The sequence below is a fragment of the Cynoglossus semilaevis genome, chromosome 9 (assembly GCF_000523025.1).
Source record: "Cynoglossus semilaevis isolate Cse_v1.0 chromosome 9, Cse_v1.0, whole genome shotgun sequence".
Lineage (NCBI taxonomy): Eukaryota > Metazoa > Chordata > Actinopteri > Pleuronectiformes > Cynoglossidae > Cynoglossus > Cynoglossus semilaevis.
In genome coordinates this window covers 334,858-358,748 of record NC_024315.1, presented here as the reverse complement: position 1 = coordinate 358,748, position 23,891 = coordinate 334,858, and the positions used below count along the sequence as shown (strand labels likewise).

At 41.3% G+C, this 23,891-nt stretch overlaps 3 protein-coding genes across 5 annotated transcripts in view; all 3 read right to left on the bottom strand.

Annotated features, from left to right (window-relative positions):
* Positions 1-10,315, bottom strand: part of usp34 (ubiquitin specific peptidase 34) — a 34,854-nt gene extending 24,539 nt beyond the window's left edge. Inside the window, exons 1-14 of the mRNA XM_025058905.1 lie at positions 10,177-10,315; positions 7,446-7,536; positions 6,777-7,299; positions 6,561-6,611; positions 5,451-5,600; positions 5,044-5,111; positions 3,872-4,064; positions 3,110-3,171; positions 2,618-2,699; positions 2,243-2,335; positions 1,805-1,930; positions 1,394-1,523; positions 911-1,041; positions 38-792 (exon numbers count right to left, since the gene is read on the bottom strand). Of these exons, the coding sequence (XP_024914673.1) occupies positions 38-792; positions 911-1,041; positions 1,394-1,523; positions 1,805-1,930; positions 2,243-2,335; positions 2,618-2,699; positions 3,110-3,171; positions 3,872-4,064; positions 5,044-5,111; positions 5,451-5,600; positions 6,561-6,611; positions 6,777-7,299; positions 7,446-7,536; positions 10,177-10,219 (2,498 nt within the window). The 5' untranslated portion in view covers positions 10,220-10,315. The remainder of the gene's footprint in view (positions 1-37; positions 793-910; positions 1,042-1,393; positions 1,524-1,804; positions 1,931-2,242; positions 2,336-2,617; positions 2,700-3,109; positions 3,172-3,871; positions 4,065-5,043; positions 5,112-5,450; positions 5,601-6,560; positions 6,612-6,776; positions 7,300-7,445; positions 7,537-10,176) is intronic.
* A 131-nt stretch (positions 10,316-10,446) lies between these two features.
* fam161a (FAM161 centrosomal protein A) lies at positions 10,447-17,616 on the bottom strand. Of its 3 annotated transcripts, XM_008316198.3 has the most exons (8): positions 16,879-17,616; positions 15,593-15,822; positions 14,307-15,506; positions 13,309-13,476; positions 12,759-12,858; positions 12,294-12,436; positions 11,756-12,002; positions 10,447-10,696 (listed from the first exon to the last, which is right to left on the bottom strand). In XM_008316198.3, exons 1-8 carry the CDS (start codon positions 17,014-17,016, stop codon positions 10,481-10,483), a joined length of 2,442 nt encoding a protein of 813 aa, XP_008314420.1. In that variant the 5' UTR covers positions 17,017-17,616; the 3' UTR covers positions 10,447-10,480. The 3 variants fall into 3 exon arrangements, 2 of the variants coding, with proteins under 2 accessions (XP_008314420.1, XP_024914672.1); XM_025058904.1 differs by lacking the exon at positions 10,447-10,696 and having other exon boundaries at positions 11,552-12,002; positions 16,879-17,615; XR_003050709.1 differs by lacking the exon at positions 10,447-10,696 and having other exon boundaries at positions 11,863-12,002; positions 12,294-12,465.
* A 350-nt stretch (positions 17,617-17,966) lies between these two features.
* On the bottom strand, positions 17,967-22,587 carry cct4 (chaperonin containing TCP1, subunit 4 (delta)). The gene is made up of 13 exons (XM_008316195.3): positions 22,300-22,587; positions 21,552-21,604; positions 21,384-21,473; positions 21,146-21,254; positions 20,622-20,886; positions 20,359-20,491; positions 20,016-20,155; positions 19,806-19,902; positions 19,517-19,627; positions 19,294-19,424; positions 18,455-18,689; positions 18,195-18,308; positions 17,967-18,103 (listed from the first exon to the last, which is right to left on the bottom strand). Exons 1-13 carry the CDS (start codon positions 22,415-22,417, stop codon positions 18,089-18,091), a joined length of 1,611 nt encoding a protein of 536 aa, XP_008314417.1. The 5' UTR covers positions 22,418-22,587; the 3' UTR covers positions 17,967-18,088.
* Positions 22,588-23,891: the final 1,304 nt, after the last annotated feature.

Here is a 23,891-nt window from a genome sequence, read left to right as displayed (position 1 = left end):
GGAATTAGAACAGAAGTTTTCAGAACAGCTGCCTCACCCTTCATGGTGGTGGTGATGATGATGGTGATGATGGTGGTGGTGATGATGGTGGTGTGGACCCAGGAAGCGTCTACAGTTAAAAAGTTCACTGCCCATGGCTTCTCCTAAAAAGTCTCCAGGCCGGGGTAAACAGGGAGGCTCCTGTGTGCCTTGAACTACTTGGGGAGGGCCAATATCTGTTGACTTTTGCTGCTGAGGCTCCACAGCCTCGGGCCGTGTAGACGATGATGCTGAAGAAGCGTCCAGCATTCTCAAGCGTCCTTCCAAGGATGCTGAAGCTGCTGCAACCATAGCAGCAGAAGTCTCTGGGTTGTTAAACTGCAGCACTTTGGGTTTGGCTCCTCCCCCTGCATCACTGGGCCCCACGACCTGACTCAAGGCCTCACCGAGGGCCTCCCCAGCCTTTCTTTTCCTCGACTCTGCTTGTTCCCGCAGCTCCCTGGGCTGACCACCATCTGCTGCATGCTTGTTGCTCTCAACTTCATCCTCCTCCTCATCATCGTCATCATCGTCGTCGTCCTCCTCCTCATCTTCCTCTTCGTCATCTTCGTCTTCCTCCTCCTCCTTTAGGACCTCACTGTCAGCCATGTCGTCCGAGTGCATCTCACTGCCAGGGCTACCGGCCGACTGACTGGCTCTACTGGACGGAGCCTCGTTGCTCGAGGCCTCGCTGCGTCCACTGCTGCTGCCCGGCCCGCTGCTGCCTTCCTCCACGCTGTTGGCCGTCTCATCCGAGCTGCCCTGCATCGACTCCTGAGGAGACAGAAAGAAACAAAGGCGTTGTGCCAAGAGGGTCAACAAAATGCTACCAGAATCGTCTCCTCTCTCTTCTGCAAAATCAAACATGTTTGTGGAAAATCTGTATCTGTACCTCTGTATCCGACAGTCTCTGCTGACTCCTCTTACTCCCACTCATCATCTGTTCATCCATCTCCATGTCACTGCCGCCACTGTGCTGTGTGTCACTGTTGTCACTGCTATCTGGACTAGCAGCTGGAGAACCTAAGGCCAGGTAAAGACATAGAAACAGAAGCATGAATCTACTGAAAACATTCACCTTCAATGGGTGTTTAACCAATTGTCCGGGGGGGAGTGGAGGGTATCGGGGTGGGCTTTGTCTGATTCAACTGCTCACTGCCTTCAGCAAGTACAAAGTTTTGTCACTTTTGTGTCTTTTATATACCTCAGTAGCACAAACTGAACAAAGTGAGTGGTCTTTCTATTGGAGGAGCCAGTCTTACAGGTCATAAGATGTGACAGACTCATCATCCCTTTAAACCGACACATTCACTCAATGCAAACTCGACCTGACTGTTAAAAACCGCTCAAGCATAAAAGGCTGTTTGACACTGACCTTTCTTGTTGCCCATGGGGATGTTGGTGTTGAGCAGGGAAGCAAAGGAGCTCTGTTTGGAGTGCTGGGCCTTGGCTGCCAAAGCATTGTTCCACAGAGCCTTGATGAGCAGAGAGGCCAGGTACAGAGTCTGGGACAGTGACCGGAACAGAGAGGAGAGAGGGAAAACCTCGTTGTGAGACAGACAACACCCAAGATCTTTCAAGGATTATAGATCGTAATGCTACTTCCTGTTGTGGGAAAGACCCTTGGTTCCTGTTACCGTTCTTATATCTTAGAACTATTTCCAGCAGTAGTAAATCAGAAACATCTCTAGTTGCTGAAGAACTGTTACCCTACTGTTAAATTTTCACTCTTTGTCTTTTGTTATGTACACATAGCATTTATGAAACAGATTTGGTTCCGTATTACCTGTTCTGTGTGTGTGCTGGGGTGCAGACCAGAGACCAGGTTGAGAACATGACGTAGAGGAACAGGGTCCAGGTTTTTGATCAGTGAAGGGAAAAGGTCGTGGATGTATCGGCTGCAATGTTTCAGCTTAAAAAAAAGAAAAAATAATGTTACCATTTACCATTGTCAAAGAAAATAAATAAATAAATAAATATCCTTTTTGCTGTTTCCGCCACTAGGGGTAGCCATATCTGTGTTCTACATTTTGGTGACAGGTATTTGAATTTGTAGTTGTTTGTGGCCCATCTTACTTTGCCAGATTCTTGACTACCTTTTAGCCAGTACTGGTATCATTTCAAATTATCACGAGGTACCCATTAACTAACATTACTTTACATTAACTACACCAACAGGACATTTGGCAAGTTTTAAGCTTCTTTTTATGCAATCCCATCTCACCTGAGCTGCAGCCCAAATACAGTCCACATGCTGAGTGCTGAGTCGGCCCTCTGCAGCCAAGAAATTCAGGATCACTTGGCATTGTTTAATGATCTTGAAAACAAAAGGAAACACAACATTACAGAGTTGTATTGAAATCCAATTTCGTGCTCAATTTGGTGCTGTTACTGTGACAAGGTCAGCATATCAATAAACATCGGTCACTGAGTTTAACACACAGTTAAACATACAAAAACATTTAAATCACTGTTAGACATGTATGGCAACTATGGGCTTGTTTACATATTTCGTTAAATTCACCCATTTAACTACTTTTTCCATTTTTTTGTATTGAAGAAGGTTACATTCTGTTGTTGAGTTTTTACATTTACTCACCTCTATGTGCAAATTAGGGCCAAAAATGTGCTCAACCACATTGTTGTGGATCAACCAGTCAGCCAGTTCCTTAGCTATGGAGCTGGACAAAAAAGGAGGAGGAAAAAGAGACGGACATGAGGAAACAGTGAAACCTCAGTTAACTACAAGTTGCCTTCTTTTATTAGCTGATTTTTTTTAGTTAGTCCAGCAATCTCATTGCTTACTATTTATGGGGCTAAATATAGCTCCATAGATAGGGGCTAATCTTTTAATGCTATTTGGACAATCAGCAACTTCAGCTAACAAAAGGATAACATTTCGCTGTTGGTTGCCTAAATGTTGTAATTTTATTAGGTTTTAGCTAATATCATAAGTTGTGTTATTTTTATATTCATATTAACTTACATTTGTGTACACCGGAACCAAAGTCTCAGCAACTACATGGCAACGCATTTAGTTCCGTGAATAAAGGTTCCTGCAGCTACGCAGTGCAAATACAGCTTTACTTACGTTTCTGTGTCAGAAACCAGGGACTCGTTGTTGCAGACATCGTTGAACGTGTGCAGCTGATTCTGAAAAGCACATCCACACAACATTAGCAACATTATCTTATACATGAACTTCACCATACTGAATGTGACTTCTGTCACTAGGAGCTGAGCTGGTGAAAATCACTGACCTCCTTTAGCTTAGCTTCTGAAAGCAATACTGAGGGCTACGGACGTTGACATAAAGCTGACTGAGGTTATGGAAAAATTATATTCTGTGATGTCATTATCCACCATTTGACTTGTACTGAAACTCACGTAGTCAGTGGAAAAACACTGAAACGACCAGCTGGTCCTGACCATGTGTGCTTGCCATTGATGGGAGCTGCTACTCATCATCTCATATTCCCTGTGTCTGAGTTTCTGTTAGGCCTGATAATCTCACAGGGGGGCGATGGTTCCTTTGTAAGACCTGCGACTCGCAGCGTCATTCAAGCTTCAATAACCACTTTTAATTAAACTCTCAATAAAAGACTTTTAAAGGAACAAAGCTGTTCACTTTCTGTTTATTCTGTATTCCAAGGTGACTGTTGGCGAAATTGCCAAAACAAGGTCTAGCCTGAAAACATGGCTGTAAACGCAAACACAAGTAAAAACTAAAGACAAAAAAAAAAGCGAAACAGAAAGAAGGCGGCCTGACGCAGACTTTCATGACGCTGCTCCTATTTGTTTCACTCTGACTAAAAGCCCAGTCTCAGATTGCCACCCCTGAAGTGTCACTTACAGTGATCTGGCTGAGACCTGCCAGCCTCATGGTGAGCGTCGGGGACATGAAGTACTTGAAGGCCAGATCCAGACTCTCTTTATCAAAGCAAAGAGCGCTGTCTAGTGGTTCTTTCACTGTGCTCCACATCAGGTCAGCCATGTTACGAGCTGCACTTTGTCGCAGCTCCTGGTCGGAGAGCTTACACAAGTACCTGAGGGTAGACATTTCCATACGTTACTCAGGAACAAGAAGCACAGACACACACACACACAAAAACACACACTCAACTTATCCTTGAGACATGCATGTCTGTATTTTGTGGAAGAAAAAAAAAAAAAGAGTTTTTTTAAACATGTTTAATACATGCTTTTAAGAATTTGATAGAAACGGAATTTTACTTGTAAAAATTTAAGTTTGAGTTTAAATTAGTAAATTAAATTAAAATTAGAGTTATTAGAGTAAATGGACAAAAAGAGAGACATTTATTTTGAAAATTCCTTAGAATAACATTTATGTTGAGTGCCGTAGAGTTGGTTTATGCACCAATAATTTTTCACATTTCGGGAAGTCACATGCTTCGCATTTGGTAACTTAGGTCATTATCTGTCATTCAGGCAAAATGGGGCTTTTATTGTGAAAAGTGATGTTCAGACTGAAGAGCTATAGAAGCACCAGTCCGCCCATGCCACGTGAGGAGCTGCTGGGTTTTACTCAACCTCCTACACAGGTCATATGAGGAGAGGCAGCCGTTGCCATGGTAACAAAAACTTCCTGGCAACTGACATGTTGCAGAGAGAGAGAGAGCGAGAGAGTGAGAGTCAAAAGAAAACGCAAAGAAACAGAAAGGTGTGATAGAATGAGCAAAAAGGAATGACAGAGGTACAATGACAGAGAGAGAGAAACAGAAAACCACTTGTTCATATTTCATATATTTACAGCAGAAATAAAGAAGACAAGACACAAACAGATTAGTTATTTAAATGATACATTAAGTAAAAACAATAGAACAGTTAAAGCTTATCCAAATATTAATCGCTAATTGTACAATTAGAAGTTAGCTTTGAAACAGGTCAAAGTTTAATTTTATACAAAAGATAGCACAATTAGCAATGTTACATCAGGGTCCGTAAAATTAGTCTGAAAGGATTAAACATCTGTCTGCATACATTGATTTTCAGGTATAAACTCACCGAATCACGTAAGTGCGAAAGGGGATGATGTGCTGCATGACAGCTGGGATGTGCAACCAGATTCTGATCTGTGGACACAAACACACACCACAACTGAGAAATGTGGCCAAACCTCAAACCAGAAAATAATCCACTAGGGGGCGACTACACTGATAGAAATTTAAACATCACATCTCTCACTTATTTTAGGCATCAGTGAAAACAGTTCAGTCATTAAAGTCAATAAGTTAGTCCTATCAACGGGGTTACGTACGAGGCTCAGTCACCGAAGACTTGCCCCTGTCTGAATCACTAAGATGCTTAAGACACTCCACATGGAGCGACGTTTTTTTTTCTCTTTAAAGAGACTGAATTCTATTGGATTCATAGGTGACCAGGATGTGCTGTAGGTCGTGACATGGACTCACGTTGGAGACAATAGTGATGAAGGCGTGGGCGATGGGGAAGGGGAGGCTCTCTGGGGTACCCGATTCGAAGCATTCCTTCATCAGAGAGAGTCCGTGTTTCCCACAGAACAGGCAGACGTAACGCAGCAGATGCAGGGGAACCTCCACGTCCTGGTCCAGTAAAGGCACATTTCAACAGATACATCGCATTACAACCTTTTCAATGATTAACTTCTCAATGCAATATACGACTGTGTTATCTGCGATAATCTGGAGTTCATAAATCACTTATCATTCAGCACATTGGTTTAATGAGACGACCACAGATTTAACATTAACATCACCATCAGCAATTAGTAATCCACTTCACGATTTAAGTATTTTTGCAAGCATCCAAATCTTGAAAACACTCAATTATTTGCAAGCATCCAAATCTTGAAAACACACTTGAAAAATCCAAACATTTTCATAATTTTCCAGCACCTTTTTAAAATAATAATAAAACAGATCTTTCTGCTCCAGCTGTTCCCAAAGCAGTGAGCAGTGATGCATGTTCACTGACTGCATTCCTGTTCTCAGCTTTGTCCTGAGCCACGTGGTCCTGGACTTTTATGAGACTCAGCAGACTGTAATAATAATGTGGGTGTGGGCCAAACAACCAGAGGGCAGGAAATGTGGACAATACCTAAACAAACGGACCCCTGGCCTGAATGATATAATTTAACATTTCTGATCTGAGAGGCTGGACTAATACATGAACTTGAAATAAAACTAAGATCAAGGTTTCTAGTTTGAACCCCCCCACCAGTTTAGCCACCAGGGGGAGACTTTGCTAGACTTTTTGCAGAGCTACATAAAATGCATCTCCTTTTATAGATGATGGCACCAGTCAAGGTTTAATCCTCATTCCTCTTTTTAAAAATAAGAGGTATTAGGTAGGTACTTTGTGCTAGCTTTTGGTTATTGAATGGCTATTTTTAAGCAATTTTAAAAAACTAATTTTGACATGCTCTATAGTCTGGTTCAGAAGCAGTTTTTTAAATATATATCAGTTTGCTAATGTAGAATCTGTGGTCTGACTGAAGTGTCTTTAACACTAACTCTACATTCAGGACGAAGTCTCTTTCTTACGTTCATGTCGCAGAAGGAGCCCAGAATGGTGCTTTCATGAGCCGATATGTCCTGAAAAGAATCGTACAATCAGAAATGCCTGAGATCACATTAACCATAAACACCTGCCAAGGATAAAATGATTTACACATTGACAGTCTGAATGATCTTTAAGGTTCCAGCTGACATTGTTCATTCTTGATGCTGTGTAGTGTGCTGTAACTTTGAGTGTCTCACCTCTATCGTAGGGTGTGTGTTGTGTTTGTAGGCCGTATAAAGAGGGAACTGGATCTGAAAAATCTTAGCAGCACACAGCAGCAGTTTTTCCCTCTCTTCTGTGCTCCACGAGCTGAACAGGTCCTGACCCTCAGTGCTGCAGCCGCCCCCATCGCCTTCACACCCAATGCTGCCCCCAGACACAATCTCGTCCACCTGGCAATCAACAGGTGGGCTGGGCTTGGGTTGCACCTGGTTCTGGCTCACAGTCTGGGTTAAATCTGGTGTATCAGCGTCCTCTTCTGCAGAGTCTCTTTCCACATTCACAGGCTCGTCCTCGCCACAGGAGGATGGCCTGATGGCTGCCTGGACCCCGCTGCTCCATTCAGGGCCAGGACCCTCCCGTGCATGAACGCGGTCCTGGACACTGCACAGACGGTCTCTTAGACTGCTGATCTGACTGATGACCAGGTTAATGAGGGCGTACACCAGCTGGTTGAAAACCTCAAGGTGCTTGTACTCTTTGAAGCAGCAGAGACATTGTCTGCAGACAAAATCAGAAACCCCCCCAAAAAAAACAGTTTTTCAATTTCTCTTCAATTTTTCTTATATTACAGCTCTACAAATTACTCTCATTTAATCCTCGTGTGTTCTTTATATAGGACAAGTTTCAGGATCGACAGTTCTCACCTCTGAGTCCAGGAACTGATGTAGCCCAGAACTCGCACAGCATGTTCCTTCTTCAGCTGGAAACCACCTTCGCTGCCGTCTGCATCTGATACTGAGGAAAATGAGAAAGTGAAATTTTAAAATTAATATCAACACATCAAAAAAAAAAAGAAGACAAGGGATAAAAGTTGAACTGAAAGATGGCAGACTGCACCATTATTACTTTGTCCCCAAAAGACAGGAACAGTGAATCCTTGGTCTGCTTCCTTAACCAACTGTGGCAGCAGTAGATTATCTTCACTAGCTTTCACAATGCATGCTTAACTCACATAATTTACAACATTTGTGTGAGCGTAGCACTGGCACCATATGGCTGATGAATTAAAAATAAAACTCAAGTAGGAAACAACCTGTTTTAGTATAAAAAAAAACCCAGAATCTCAACCCTGTGATAGAACAGATCTTAAGACCATAACGTCTTCACATTTGTCCAATAACCACAAACGTTCATTTGTTGCTTTCATTGCTCCTATGAAAACATGTTCACTGCAGGCACTAGTACTCCAACCTCAGGGCTATAACAGTAAGTATGTGACACATTGTTAAACACCAAGAATTATAGACAGGGCCCTTCTGCAAGAATTAAGAAGGGTTTGAAAAAACATGTTCACTGAAATAACATGTACCAAAGACTGGGGGCAAGTTTTACACTGCAGACACAAATATTTTAAAACCAAAGACATGAAAACAGCATTAAGACTATTGTACAAGAGCTACAATATAGCGGCAGAGCTCGCAGTATACGGCCTTCCATCTTCCAACAAATGCAGAACTTGACCACTGCATTTTATTTCACTTACGTACATCCAAATTAGATCAAGAGAAACGTTGCAACAGTGAATGTAGACAATAGGAGAATTCATTTACATGACTTTCTCTGGACAAAAGCAGCTTGCCTTTGTAAAGAGTAGCTCAGTAGCAGTTGCCAGGTACAGCTTTGTAAAATGAAGACTGAGAACTGGACGGTGACTCATGGGGAAGACTGAAGACAAAATGTCTCCATAGACAAAGGACTACTGTTTATCAGTGAAGACACCACAGTCCTCATCATTATTTGACAGCCGGTCAAATACTGAGAAACACTGATGTACGAGACTGTATAGGAAAACAACACTGTCTTAATACAACTAATAATTTCGGTGTGAAAACAAACACACATCTCCCATTCAAAAATGTCATTAATCTAAACGGTAAACAATGTAGGTGGTCGATGTCAGAATGATTCAGGTTGTTTTTTTGTGTGGTGTGAATTAGGTGGATTATTCATAACAGTGATATGTAAAGAATCGAAACTCAGAGATTTGTCATATCTGCAGGAAAGTTTAATTAGTTATGGGGGTTGGTAACAGCATCCGAATCTCTTACCATCTATCTCATACACACACACACAACTTGATGCTGAAACAAGGTCAGAGGTCACTGATACAAAAGAAATCTCTCAGACAAGCTGACAGAATACACAGCCACTCTGCTCAACTATGGAACCATACACAAACCAAGTCGAAATAGGCTGCAGAGTGAATGTGGGCCATGTAGCTAATGTTCTTACTTGGATAATTTGCTAGGTCAACAGCAGTTTATTAGATACACAAGACCATTTCAGTTGGAAACGGTACTTTGCATAGTGCTTAGCAATAAATGAGCATTGTATTTGGTCATAATTTGTCTGGAGCTCATTTTGTTTTAAAATATTAATAAAATTGTATCATGAAGAAGAAAAATTAATGTGTGAATCGTGTTGTATATCGTGAGTTGAGTGTATTGTTACATCCCTAGTTTTTAATCATTTAAAGAAGCTCACGTTTAAAGATACATATATTGACAACAAGTATGTTTTTGTTGTCTGTTCTCTGGGCTGGAAGTACACTATTACAATCAATGGTAGCAATTTCACTTTTTATACGGCCAACTGAGCAAGAAATGGTTTGCCATCTAGGACAGGTGAACCTCGGTTTTGGAAAGACCCTTAAAAGCCTATCCATTTAGCATTGAACAGTAAATTGTCTTGGACAAATTATGAGTGCATTTCATATTAAATCTATCAATCAGCAATGAAAGGCTCAACTGTTGTGTTTAAGATGGAGTTCATGAGTAGCCAACAGAGGGCCCATAATTTGATGCAATGTTTGGGCTGTTTTCAATTCTACTTTAGAAAGAATCTGCTATAGGACCGTAGCACACCGATGGTGTCACAAGTTATTGTTTTCATTAGAGAACGAGAAAAGTACGTCTGCAGTCGTCATTTCCGCCTATCCTCTCAACTTCTGGTTGGCTACGACTAAACAACCAATGACAACGATCAATGCCGATTAACGATTATTTTAGTATAAATAATCGGTTGTTGATACGCAGGGTTTTTGCCTGATTAGTCCCTAAACGTCAGTTCAGTTCGTGTGCTCCAGGCCTTTGACAGAAAGGCCTCAAGTCTGTGACTGACTGACTGACAATAACAAGAAAAATAGGTTTCAACATTGAAGCGGCAGTAACACGTCGTTGTAACAAAATGACACATATGCACACGGTTAACAACATGCGACAGGTTGCATAGAATAGACGCAAACAAAATTAATGGTCGATGGGGGACAGAATGCCAATCAAACAAAGTTGTTGTTAGCAATGTTAGCCGCTGGAGTCAAAAGCAGCAGTGCTAATGTGCTAAAGGCTAACAGATGAGAGTCATTGTTGGACTTACTTTGATTCAGAACCTCCAGCAGCTCGGCGCAGTTTTCACACATTGTTGGTGAAGAAGGAAAACTGACAGCGGTTCCTCACACCATGGTACTGCTCACACTGTTGTTAGCCAGAGCTGGTGCTGCTTGTTTTGGGGGGGTTAAAAAATAGGCCCGGTGGAGGTGGAAGAGCAGGAGGAGGAGGAGGAAAAGGGGGAGGAGGAGACGGCCGGGCTGGCGAAGGTTATTCCACTGAAACAACACGAAGGAACAAGGTGACCGAAAAGCGAGATTCCCCTCTAGACGAGAAGACTGTGCGGCGTCAGTTTAAAGACAGCGGTAACGGAGAAAAGCGAGTTCAGTCTGCAAGCTGAGCGTCACCGGAGAGTAGCAGACACGGCGGCCATGTTGAAAAAGGAGGGGAGGGAGAAACACACACACGGCAGCGTGGAAGCTTCGGCACTTTCCGCTGTCGTCTCCTTTGGCCGTTCGGCCGTCTCCGGTAATCTCGCGAGACTTCACCAGAAGACGTTTGCTTTTTCCCTAAAACATGCTTTGAGTTGCGTTACTGCCACCTAGAGGCTATTTAGATAGATAGTTTGATTACGTAGTAAGCAAATCAAGTTGAATCGTTTTTAAACAGTTTAACTACCAGAAAAACAAAAACAAACAAACAAACAAACAAAAAAACGTAAATAAAACAGACCCTTGGTTTTTAAGACAGCATGATTTTCCCAGAGCACACTGGCCAATTGTTTAGATATTTGTTGCCAATTATTTTGATCACTACAAAGCCCAGTATAAAATTAAAAAGAAGGTGTTGGTACATCTATCACACACGCAAAGTTGGATCTGTAGTCCTTAACATAAACCACAGAAGATGTTTCATAAAGTTATATTTCAAAGTCCAAATTGGTGGTTCATACGTAAAAGAGGACAGCTCCAAAAAACAACAGACCTCTGTGCTGAATCTACGGAAGCTGGCCACCCATCAGCGATTAGTTAAACATAAATAAGATAAATAAATAATAAATAATAAATATTTTCTTCCCAGGGCATTACAAATATGCTCAAAGCACCACCAAGCTAGGCAGAAAGAAGATCTACAGTGCAGGCTTTACAAAATTACAAAATATATATTACTAGAACATTCAAGACTACAATTTTAGCAGAAAATAAGTGAACAAATACAGATACCTATAAAATAATCATATTAAAAACACATTATTGCATATATATTTAACATGATACTAAATTGTACAAAATCAAAGATAGCATACACAATTTAACCATAATTAGACTTGAGAACAGAGTTGTTAAAAAATCAGAGACAATTTGTTACCGGAAATATGATGCAAATTAAACAGAATTAACGACTGCCCAGAAATACCTTAATAAAAGTTATGACATCGTCAGCAAATATAATGTAAACACAGGTGAAATAACTGTCAGCTGACTTTGATGTAGACATTGCTACAAGTTAGCCAAAAGTGTGCTGAGATGATTAACACATGATGATGAAAACATAAAAATATATTTTATTGCTTGCATTCTTTGGTCTTCTCATCATTTTGCCCTTCAATGACAACTTCAATCACCTACCTCCTGCGGTCTAGTGATGTCATTGCACTCACTCTCATCCGAGTAACTCTCGTGGTCGTCTGAGTAGTGGCAGCTATCGTCTGAGTTTCGGTGGCCGTCCTCAGGGTCTTTGCCATATTTTTCCTCTTCCTCGTTGTCTTCACTTTCTGTGTCTTTCTCAGGTGGATCGTCTAAGTCATCGTCGTTTAGAAAGACTTTTCTGTACTGAACAGGAAGGTATCCCATCTTGCCTGTGATGTCACTGTCACTGGGAGAACAGAATTAGCAAAGAATGTTTATAGGGATCAAAGTGAATAAAACCATAGATGACTTTGAGAACACAACTGAAAGGACTGGTTTAGCCACTTTACAAAGTATCAACAAAGCATTAATGAACTTCAGTCTACAATATATTAAAATACACTTAGAGAGAGCGCATGGTGTCGCTTTTAAAGGCTACCCTAAAGATGAATGACAATTTTTGTCCTTTTATTTGGTTGAATGATTTGTTATAATTCTATGAAATGTTCTAAACAATGAGTTGGCATCAGACATAGACCTGGGTTTGCCACCGACGGACTGTAAGTCTCTGCATGCAGATTCAGACTCGACCGTTGACTTGCTGACGACCAGCTCTGGACTCAGGTCACAGCCACGCAGGGCATGTTTATAGCGTTTCTCTGCTGATTGTCTGGCGTTGACCTAAAACCACAGCACAGGTTCAAGAGCAGCTGTGAGTACAAGGAAGAAAACATTTTAACATGTAACTCAGTTGATCAGATTACAGCTTCTGTCATTACGTTTCTTTGAACACAAAACTGTGTGAAACAGCTCTGCTCAAACTCATGATTTAGCTTAGTATTTGCCAATAAATGTGCCCAGTGAGCTAAAACTTCATTGTCATAATGAAGAAAGATTTCTGGTGAATAAACTACTAAATCAACATAATCCAGAACAAGATTTAAAGTGATCTGTTGTGAAAATGTCTGTGGCCCTGACTCGGTTCTGAGAGAGCTTTCGGTACCTGTGCCACCTGCTCCAGTAGCAGGGGTCTGAGTTTGACTCTCTGCTGGATTTCCTTGATCTCCTGCTGGTACTCTCTCCGACGCTGACATTCCTGTTTTCTAAGAGTAAATGACATTACACATGCACTTTAATCACCAGAAAAAAAAAAACAGCTGAGCTGCTTTTGGTGTTTTACCCTCTGTGGAAAAAAAACTATTTAAACCAAGAAAACATGTTTTAGACGTTGATGAAGACACTTGCAAAAAACAGAAACTGCTGGTCTACTGCTGCCTGTGGTCAGGTTATAACACTGAAGTAAATACTAATGTTGGACACCATTGTAAAATGACACTTCAACTGGTCGAAGTTTCTCTCTGGACTTAGACGAGCGCGTCAACTGTTTTGGTGCATAATGTTAAGATTACATAAACTTCAGATGACTTTTGATTCTCGTAGCCAAACCTTTTCGTTGAAGTAGCTCAAATGTTGCTTACAGCAATGTTTAAAATAAAAGGGAAACGTCAACCAAAAGGATCTCTTAAAGTGACAAACATGTATTTTCAATGAACCTGAAATCTGTCAGTTTGGCCTGCTGGGTCTGTGAAAGTGCCTGGTGGGGGTCGTTGGCTTGGGCCTTCTTCAACACCACCCTCTTCAGCTTCTTCTCCCGCTGCTTTTGCTTCTCCCTCCACCGCTCCTCCTCTTCCTCGGCCTTTTTCCTCTGCTCCAACACCTTTCTGCTCAGGGAAACAATCTGGTCACAGATGAGGGCGTTTTTGGAGTCACAGGGTTTTAATGTAATTGAGGGAACTAGTTAGGGATTTCCAATGAATCTACAAAAACACTGTTTGGGAAAGATACTAAAAGTTGCACACCCAAACCTCAGACTAGTTATACAGCAACAAACTAGAGTATGGTGAGTATTTCTCAAAGTCAATGCTTCTTCTTTAGAAGCAAAGATCGTTCAAAGTCAGTTCTCACAAAATTCCCCGCATTCTGAGAAAGGAAAAATTAATGTAACACTTACTTCCTTATATCATTGTAAAGTTTGTTCGCTGTTACGCCATGAAATTACAGCCCTTTATTGTTCTGAGGGAAAGACTTTAATCCTTTATGAAACTGAGGTAGAGATACAAAAACCATAATTTGACTTTGATAAACAACCACAATCTCTAGGGGAGGGGCTTTCCGAGAAAGACACTTTGAAGGTAGGGGTATTCCAGGGATTTCCTAGGAGGTGATGCAACTACAGCTATAAGTGGATTACAAGTCTATGAAATAGTCAGATATCAGGGAATTCTATTTTATTAGTTACAAAAATGTGGTATTACTCAAAGCTAAAGAGCGTGAAGATCCTTCCAAGTCACCCGCCTAAGTCAGCAGTTGTATTATAGAATGCCTAGGACTCACATGATTGATATGAAATTTTTTCTGAATGCTTAGGACTGAATGGACTTGCACCATGTCAAAAATACATGGAATTTAGAACCTCTCTTTACTCTGAGAAACACCAAATGTCACAGCTTCAACTACAATGTCAGAAGCCCTTGGAGTCCTCAGACAATACCTCACAGCCTCATGACGCTTTTTGGTAGCATCTGTATCTTTGGCAGGAATCATCTCCAGGCTGCTGGAGAGGGAAGAGCAGAGACTTGAAGTTGGTGTGTGATTTAGTCCAGTGCTGAGGTGAAGCCAACGCTGCATCCTGGGGCTGCTCTGCTGCTGGTCCTTCTCGATGTCAGCCAGGATGCGATCACGGTGTGAGGGTATCTGGGAGGTCCTGAGGTCGAAGGGTTCACACATAGTCGTTGGCTTCACCTCTTTGAGTTTCTCTAGGTGTTTTTGGAAGCGTCTGTAGCTAGCATCGAAGTCCGGCACGTCCTTGTTGATCTGAGGTTGGTGGGTGAAGCTGCTTTCACCATCGACCTTGTTTTTTTTACGATCACTGAGACGGCGTTCTAGCATGCTGGTTGGCACTGAGGCACTGTGCAGCAGCTCCTGAGCTCTCATCTGTTTCTTTATGGAGCGATACAACTGCTCCTCCTCCATCTGCTGCCCTGATGCTGCGACGTACACAGACTTAGGCACAGGCCTGGCCTTGAAGGGTTTGACGTTGTCCTGGTCGGACGGTTGTTGTGACTGACGGCACTCTCTCTCCTCCTTCTTCAGTCGCTCCCTCTCCAAAAAACTAAAAGGTTTTGGAACAGTTTGGTTGGGATGTTCCTTTTCTTTAATGTTTCTTTTTTGGTCTTTAAGTTCTTCATAAAGAGGAAGGTAAACGTGTGCAGGCACAGGACTGGCACGGAACTTTTTCTGGCACTCTTTGAGTTCTTCCAGCTGACGCCGTAGCTCTGCATTCTCTAACTCGACCTCAGTCCGTGTCCTGATGCCATGCTTTTGTCTTTGGGCCTCACGTAGGGTCATGTGAAAAGGTTTCGGTATGGTCATTTTGTGTTTCCAATTCTCCTGGTCCTGATTCTTCCTGGTCCTCTCATTTTTTCTACTGACTGTCTTCTTCTGCTCTCCTGGGAGACTCTGGAGTGAGGAGGATGACAGGTGGAGGGTGTTGGGCGACACCTTAAAGTCACACCACATATTCTTAAGGAGTGACTTTGGGGACAAGAGTAGGTCCTTGTCCAGGTCATTATTAGCAGATTCATTCTTGATGAAAGAGTCCAAATGACCTGAACACTTCCTGAGTTCCCCAGCAGAGTGCGACTTTCGTAAAGGCTGGAGTGTCGCCGAGCAGCTGCTCAAACAGGGTGACCTAATCAGAAATATAAACAGATAATATTAAGAAATACCTTGTGTGTCAGCTTCTTTGATCCCTATGTTCTTTGTACAATCGTGAACCTTTGCTCTGCCTCCTGCGTGGTTATGTGACATGGATCCAGGAAATGATGCTGCAGCTTGCGATGGTACATGTTCTCCAGCTCTGCCATGGTGTGGAGGTGGGCCTTCTTCAGCTCCTCCAGCTTGGCATAGTACTCCTCATTGGAGAAGAATATGCTGCGCAGGTCAAGTCGGTCTCTGACCCCACGCTCCTGATCACAGGAGTCAGAGCCCGAGTCTTCGTACTCCAGCTGGGAAAAAACAAATGCAAAGGCTCCATAAGAAATATAAACAGAGGCATAAGATATAAACATTTGTCAAAGACAACAAAATACCATCATCAAGAACTGTGATGTTTTTATATTATATTTATATTTATATTATTTAAGAGATAGACAAGAATAATGAAAATTCTTGTCTAAGATCTGTGTTTTGAATGTGATTAATCAGAGAGTAAGAAACTTACAGATACCGTTTTCTTTACTATTAAAATAGTTTTTGTAAAGATTTTTACAATTAAAGCCAGAGGTTGAAGGGCTACTCAAAGCCGATGTGTCAATTCAGCCAATAGGAACACAGAAGCTGAAGGTCTACTGCTGCCTCTTGTGTTTAGTTTGTGTCACTGATGTAAATCTGGAATTTAAAGTTACAGACTTTATAACATAACACATTTTATATAGATTGTTTTTTCTGTAGATTGTGTTTGTATATCTGTTAAGAATGCTTTCATGATGTTTTATATTTAGGATTAAGAGAACATCTTTAAGCACATGCAACGTTAAAGTGGAAGAACAAGAAGAAGAGTTTGGGCTAGTTGTTAAATCTCTGATTAAGATCATTATCCGGCTGCAGACACAGGCCATATGGCTACAGTGAGCAGCTTAGAGGCTAAGGCAGCCTTTCCGCCCCCTTACACACACACACACCAAGTGTGTGTCACTGACCTGGATTCAGATCTCAGTCTACATCTGACTCTTCACGTCATAAAGTTGTACTGCATTAAGTTAAACTACTTAAGATTTTTAAATCAAAGACTGCCACCTGACCGTCCTTCACTCCTTTAGCAAATAAACAACACATTAGCCAGCAAGACAGTATTAAAAGGTAGCCGTAATGAAGCTAGAAGGTAGCACAAACTGTCTTATAACATGGTTTGTGTATAGTTTTCTGAATTTGTTTTTTCCTAAAGAATGATTTATATTTGTTTTCTTTTTCATCGATTTTTCCAATGTACACTTAATACCAAGTTCGTTAACATTATTTTTAACTCATAGCTTTAATTAATAATTCGCTTCTTTTTTTTTCACCTCTTTCTCGTAGTTCCGGTTGTCAATGTGGACGGAGGGCTCGCGTTCATACGCAGCCAACGGCACTTTTGTCTCAGGGTCCACCGGCGTCTTCAGACATGACGTCACCAGTACGGTTGTCCGGTGACTTTTTTCCATTTTTCTTTCAGGACCGCACAAACAAACAAATAAAGAAACTCCCGCTACGTTATGAAAATGTAAAAACAAGCTGAGGTATTAATGAGCGCTGTTCTAACTGTGGTCGCGCTCCTCACGCTTAAAGCCTTTTTAGGCAACAGGTGCAGGGGGCGGAGTCAGTCTTCACCGGAAACGGCGGTCATTTTCAAATTAAAAGCAAAATAAATATATATTTTATTTGGTCAGGTAAAAATGCGATTTAAAGAATGCGATAAAGTAGACATTGAACTGAAGTTATTGACTTACAGAACTAAGTAATGTACAGCTCATAAATCCAGACTTATTTGCTCTTAGCTAGGCTTAACGATCAGTGTTCTGTTACGGTATTTCTTTATATTTTAAATTGTTTTTAATCTTTTTATCAACATAAGTCCCTGAAGCTTCAAGTAAACAAAGGTGTCTTGAGAAAACGTGTTATGCTTTTAATGGTAGATCCTTGAGCTGTCAATTACACAATAAATAAAAAGTAGTTTTCAAAAATTACATGTAAGCAACATTTGCAAGATTTTCGTGATACGAGGAAACATTTAGAGTTAGGAGTGCTTAACTGAGCTCCATTTTTCCACTCGACACTGTAGCATTCACTGTCCCTTGCTGGGTTATTTTACCCATTTTTATAATAATATAAAATGTTTTTATGATTATTTTATATAATCAATATATTTGTTTATATCTATGTTTTTGATGTTTAGATGGGGGTAAATGTAATTAATGATAGTATATTTCTGGGGAGCTGGAACAAATTAATTGTTTTTTAATTATTTTTTAATGGGGAAAATGCAATCGAGATATGAGCAGATCAACATACGAGTGCTGTTGTGGAACAGATTAAACTTGTATCTTGAAGCCCTACTCTACTTTCTTATTTGTGTTGTGACAATTATCCATACTAGACAAAAAACACAAAGGGGTGGAGTGTGAACAAAAAAAGCCTTTATTTTATTAGCATTAAATTATGTAAAGTAACACATACAGTGGAACTGTTAGTGGACAGATTCCTCTGATCTCTCTTGGCTTTACGACTCCAAACCTCTTACCGAGTGTTCACCTGAAATGAGAACAAAAACTCTTGATGACGTCCAACCAACAGATACAAGCAATAAAAAGAACCTTTGGGCCAGCTCTGTGGAGTGTCTTACCAGGTCGTCGATCTTGAGAATGCTGCGGACGGTCTCTGTGGCCAGAGTAACAGCGCTGATTGAAACCAGCAATGGTTGAACCACCAGCTCCTCCAGGATGTTAGAGATACCACCCTAAAAAACATTATTAACAAACATTATAAAGTAGAAAAGGAGGAAGTCACCATGCAGTGATATCAGTGACTTCTAGCACAGGAGGTAGGGTTTCTTAATCTATAGTTGCAATTTTTTATTAAAATGAGACATTAGGGCCGACCTACCTTTCTCACGTTGATTCCGGCCATCTTTTCGCCCTGGGCATGGCGGTTGCGCAGCTCAGTAACCGTGGAGATAGGGTTGAGGCCGGCGTTCTCTGCCAGTGTGGAGGGAATCACCTCTAGCGCATCAGCATATGCCCTCACACAGTAGGCCTCCATGCCGGGCAGAGTTCGGGAGTATTCTGCCAAACGCACTGCCAGCTCAATCTCTGCAGCGCCCCCACCAGCTATCAATGCTCTGACAGCCAGACAGACAGACGTGATTAGAGAGAGAACCCTCTACCACTTCTAAAAAAGAATGGACAATTGTTGCCATTCCTATAGCTTTAAATGACAGCTAGAAATCTGTTGAAAAACAAAAGCTTACTTGTGTTAATATTTTTGAATAACAAATATTTTGTATTATGTATTGTTTGTATGTTGTTCTTTTTTTATAAAGGTATGTTAATTATTTGTGTGTCTGTGTGTGTGTAAACACCAACACTGCTACGATGCTACCACAAGTAGCAGTGGACAAATGGGCAGTGTTCACTTATTTTCTTTTCCTCCGTTCGTTACGCTCTCACACAACAAAACAATGAGAGAGCGCCTTTGTCAGAGGGCACAAAAATTGTCCATTTATTTTACTTAGCTACTTTTGCTTAACTTTTAATTTTTCTGGCAATTTCACAGCTCATGTTTAGCTTATTTGCAAAAATTGAAGATTTAAAAGTTTAACATGGATTAAACACATTTCTACCCAAATCAAAGGACTTTCAGCTAAATGTTAAGCATCTAAACAACTAGGACCAACATTGGTCACTTTGGAAAGGTTTATATGCCCCAGTTCGGCAACCCCTCACCTCTTCTTGACTAAGCAGCGGATGACACAGAGGGCATCATGGATGGATCTCTCCGCCTCTTCGATCACCAACTTGTTGGAGCCTCGAACCACGATGCTGACTGTCTTCCCTGGACTGGTGCAGCCTGTGATCTGTGCAAGAATGCACAACAGCAGGTTCAGTTTGGTTCTCATATGTGTGAAGGCTCAACCACATTCGAATTCCAGCACCAATCTCATCCTACCTTCACTAGTTTACCAGAGCCGTCCAGACTGACCTCCTCTGCCAGCTCTGCTGTTCCCAGCATCTCTGGAGTAAAGTGGTCGATATGGGCGATTGGTTTGGTGCCAATGGTCTGAAAACACATTTTATTTCTGAATTACACCAAATAGTTCATCACACACAAAGTATCCATCCATCTCAATTTAAGGTAAGGTGAAATAGAGGTTAAAGTTACATTTAAAGTTGTCAAAACCTATTAAACATGTTTTAGTGCAAAGACACTGCAGACACAGCTGGACAACAGCACTCACCTTGCAGATGAATTCGATGTCCTCTCTTTCAATGTCTTTAACCACCATGATCTTCATTTTGTTCAGGAAGTGCACAGCAAGGTCGCTCAGAGCATCTCTGGGGCAGGACAGTTTGAGGTCAATAGAAAACCACTTGTAAACAGACAGACACACACACACAATGCTCTGCTGGTCGACGATGGTCAGCGTTAAGCTAAGATGTTGGCATACCTGAGGATGGACTTTTGAATAAGCAGCACGTTGCAGCCAGCTTTCTTGATCTGCTTCACCAGGTTGAGAATATAAGCACGTTCCTCACGAAGCACTCGGTCCATCTGGGCATAGTCTGACACAACGATCTGGTTGTCCATCTGCAAATCAGAGAATCAGAGACAAACTTAATAAACTTGAAAAAAGTTTTTTTTTTTTTAAGGACTTCAGCACTTTTTTTGAGCTTGCAATCCACAACCAAAACCTACACAAAAGAAATCCCAGCTAGACTCTTTAATAAATATTGTGTTTTAAGTCTGGTAAGAAAAAGAAGAAGAAGAATGTCAGTGATCATGTGACTCACGTCAGTCTTGGGCGGGGACAGGCAGAACTGGATCAGGCCGATTTTGGCCTTCTCAACACGGCTCACACCAGTGTTAGCCAATCTCTGGGTCAGAACCAATCCTTCCACCAGCTCACAGTCGTCGATAGTACCGCTAAAAAACATAAAAACAAAAATATTTTAAATTCAAGTTAAAGAACAACAGTATGACATTTAACACATAATTTAGTTGCATTAGTCACTTTGACAAAGACTACAGATGACGCCTGTCACGCCTGTCTCACCCAAGCTTCTTAATGATCTTGATGTCCTGCAGGTCAACACCAGTGGCTGTAGCCGGGTCGATGACTCTCATGACAGCGTCCACACTCATGGGGGCCAATAGGCTTGAGTATTGAGACACAACTTTTGAGCACAGTGAGGTTGTGGCGCTATTGAGCAGTGTTTCTCGGTCGCTAAGCTCCACAGGACGACTCATGGATGTCAGCACCTCTACGCCTTTGTCCACTGCCTTCTGGAAGGACTCGGAGATGGTGGTGGGGTGGATACCTGACAATTTTACATTGTCACAGATGAAAAACTCAGCAAAAATGTAGCGCAAAAGATGCACTAAATTTAAGATATACGTACTCAAGATAAATTCAAGATATACGTTATACATTGTTCAAAGTTTTCAGTCTGATTCTTGTAGTAGAATCACACAAAGTGCAATTAGAAGCCAATGTGTGCCAATACATTCTACATGATCCTTTTAAAAACCTTGAATCAATTGTTTTTTGCAAAAACAGAGCTGGCTCCTCACTCTTACCTTTGAGCAGCAGCTTGTAGCAGGCGTCCAACAGAGCTCCTGCGATGACTACCACAGAGGTGGTGCCATCTCCGGCCTCTATATCCTGGGCTTTGGACAGTTCTACAAGCTGAGACACAAATAATTGACTTGAAGTTAAAAATGACAGTAACAAGTATCTACTGGCAGTAATTATGTAAAAGGTGCTTTATCCGTTATGCCTCCTTAAAAGAACTGAGACGGTTGTAGTGGAACCTACCATTTTGGCAGCCGGGTGGAGCACCTGCATCTGTTTAAGAATGGTGGCTCCATCGTTGGTGATGGTAACGTCACCTTTCTCATCCTGAATCTAAATTAAAAACAAGGTTACTTCTCACGCAAAAACAAGATGCACTGAATGAACCCCGAGAACAGAGTTTCTTCTTACCATCTTGTCCATGCCTTTGGGTCCTAGACTTGTTCTGATGGCATCTGCAACAGCTGCAAAAGAACCAGAGGGTTGATCATCACTGCATGTTGAAAATCACCCTGTTTTATTCTACGGTTTATAAAAAAAGGGTTGCAAATTTGACAGCCGATTGAATATAGAATGACTATTTCAAAAGAAACAGAAACCCTGACCTATGGCTGCTGACATCCCTTTCTGTTAAAAAAGTTAAACAGACCATAACAGTTAAATACATGAATCGGTTTAAGGTCAAAACCAATTTAAAGATATATTTGCGACTGAATTGTTCTAAACTACTACACAGATTACGTTATCTTGTATCCTCTTACATACATGCAACATGACTGCTGTTCATATTCTGGATGATGAGCAGCTAATTGAAACTCCGACGTGATGTACAGTCAATATTCGTTGATAATTTGCCGTTTCATTCTGCTAGCTACCAGAAGCCCATGACTCAAGACTGACAGCAACAGAAAACTCATGAGGAGCTTGTGAAAAACAAAATCATTCGGTACCTAACGAATTTTACCAATGAATACATTTTACATGCTGCATATATCAACTTAGTTATGTATATTTAACCACAAGATTAAGAATTTATTCAATGCGGTTTCGGATAAATGAGCAGCAAACCCTGCCAAGTCTGCAGATGTGATGTATCTATGTATGTAACTTGTATTTGTGGTGAAGCCACAAGTTAAAATAGCGACACATCTGAACTTACCCTTTGCGGCAGAGATGTTGCTAAACCGAATCTGGGCCGGCTTGTCTCGGTCCACATACGCCCTCCCTTTGTTTTTGCCTCCGCTGAAGACTTTCGATGCCGCCATTCCTTCAGGCATCTTAACGTTGTAACGGATGAAAAGTGTGAAGAGGAGACTTTAGATGGACCACGGTACCAATAGACCGCGGTTCGGCTGCAGATGGATAAAGATTATATTAGATCCACCCAGTGCTGCCCAGAATCTTCCAGAGCCACGGCCTGTTGCGGAAAAGAGAAGGACCCGGCTGTGAGAACTTCCGGCAAACGTTAATGACGTATCCAGACCATATGAGCTGATAACAATTTTCTTCGAATGTTCCCATTTGTGGAAGGCACCAAAGCAATACTTTTTTAAAATGAGAAATGCTTAAAATGAAACCTACTTTTGAAAGCTGTGTAAAATCCTTCGTAAATTTTCTTTCAAAAGCCTTGACGATCGAATCTATTTGATTAGTTATGTCTGTTGAAACTGAGTCAGCAGCTTTTTAGACAAGCGTGCTAACAACAGCTATCAAAAACGTGATATATATATTTCATTATTAATTTCTGCATTTGGTGGCTTATTGCAGGTAATTTGCAATGTAACGTGAAATGTATTATTCAGTTCTCTGGTTTTAGCGCTACCTAAATTCGCATTAGCTTGATTTGACACACCTCCGGTATCCGCTACCTTGGCCGTTATTTTTGCCTCGCCTCTGCATTAGCGATATCTCCTTTTTGCCTCTGCGGGTATATAATGTATGAGTCCGCTATTGGTTGTCCTCAGAGCCAGCAGCTCGCGCATTGAATAAAACGAGAGCATTGACTCCGTTTGCCGTTTTAAGAATGTATCCATAGGGAACATTTATTGCAATGCTACGTGAAAGGAGTAAAGAAGAAGTCAGTGCTGCAGAGCTACCAGAAGGCTGCTGCCGTCAGCGAAATCGAATAAAGTGATGTTTGATCCATATGGGAAATTCTTTCTGAATAAGTGTGAAAGATGAAAGTAAAAATAAAAGGTACCTAATAGTTTTTTTCTGTTGTTGGATGTAGAAGTAGTAGATGGACCACAGTGATGATGGATGAGCTGTAATAATGTAGTCGGACACTACCTGGCAAAGTGGGAAGAAGCAGAAATCCACCCGCTGCTGTAGTCAAACTCTCTGCTGCAGATCTCAGCTTTATTGTAAGAATCAACCCTGTCTCATCAAAGTGAGTTTAACTAATAAACAATGTCCTAGAAACAGCACAGAGGACATACAGTAAACGAAATACATCATTGACTTTCAGTAATTTTGAGCCGGATTCCAAGCAGATGAGTCCACAACTGAGTGTGAACTACATGTATTTATTGATACAGCCTTGAGAACAGACAGTCTTGGTTATATGTTATAATACTAAAGTACAGTACATGAAATGGTAAAACAAATATACATACATGAGTCAATGTAATTTTGTTGAGTTACAATTTTTTATGAAACAATAAAGAAGATTTAAATGAAAACAAGAATTTGAATTAAAAACTCGGGGACAATTTAAGGGGAGAGGGTAACTCCCCCACATCACCTGATTGG

Bases quoted from the DNA above. Each gene is read 5' to 3' on its own strand.
- fam161a (XM_008316198.3), bottom strand. From the start codon at position 17,016: ATGGAAAAAAGTCACCGGACAACCGTACTGGTGACGTCATGTCTGAAG. The intron at 12,859-13,308 runs GTTCATTGAAAA...ATTTACTCTTAG, and splicing joins GCCAAACTGACAGATTTCAG to AAAACAGGAATGTCAGCGTC. The intron at 12,003-12,293 runs GTCTATGTCTGA...CTGTTCTCCCAG, and splicing joins TCCGTCGGTGGCAAACCCAG to TGACAGTGACATCACAGGCA.
- cct4 (XM_008316195.3), bottom strand. From the start codon at position 22,417: ATGCCTGAAGGAATGGCGGCATCGAAAGTCTTCAGCGGAGGCAAAAAC. The intron at 21,605-22,299 runs GTAAGTTCAGAT...GTTCTTTTGCAG, and splicing joins CAACATCTCTGCCGCAAAGG to CTGTTGCAGATGCCATCAGA. The intron at 18,690-19,293 runs GTGAGGGGTTGC...TCTGGCTGTCAG, and splicing joins CGCTGCTTAGTCAAGAAGAG to AGCATTGATAGCTGGTGGGG.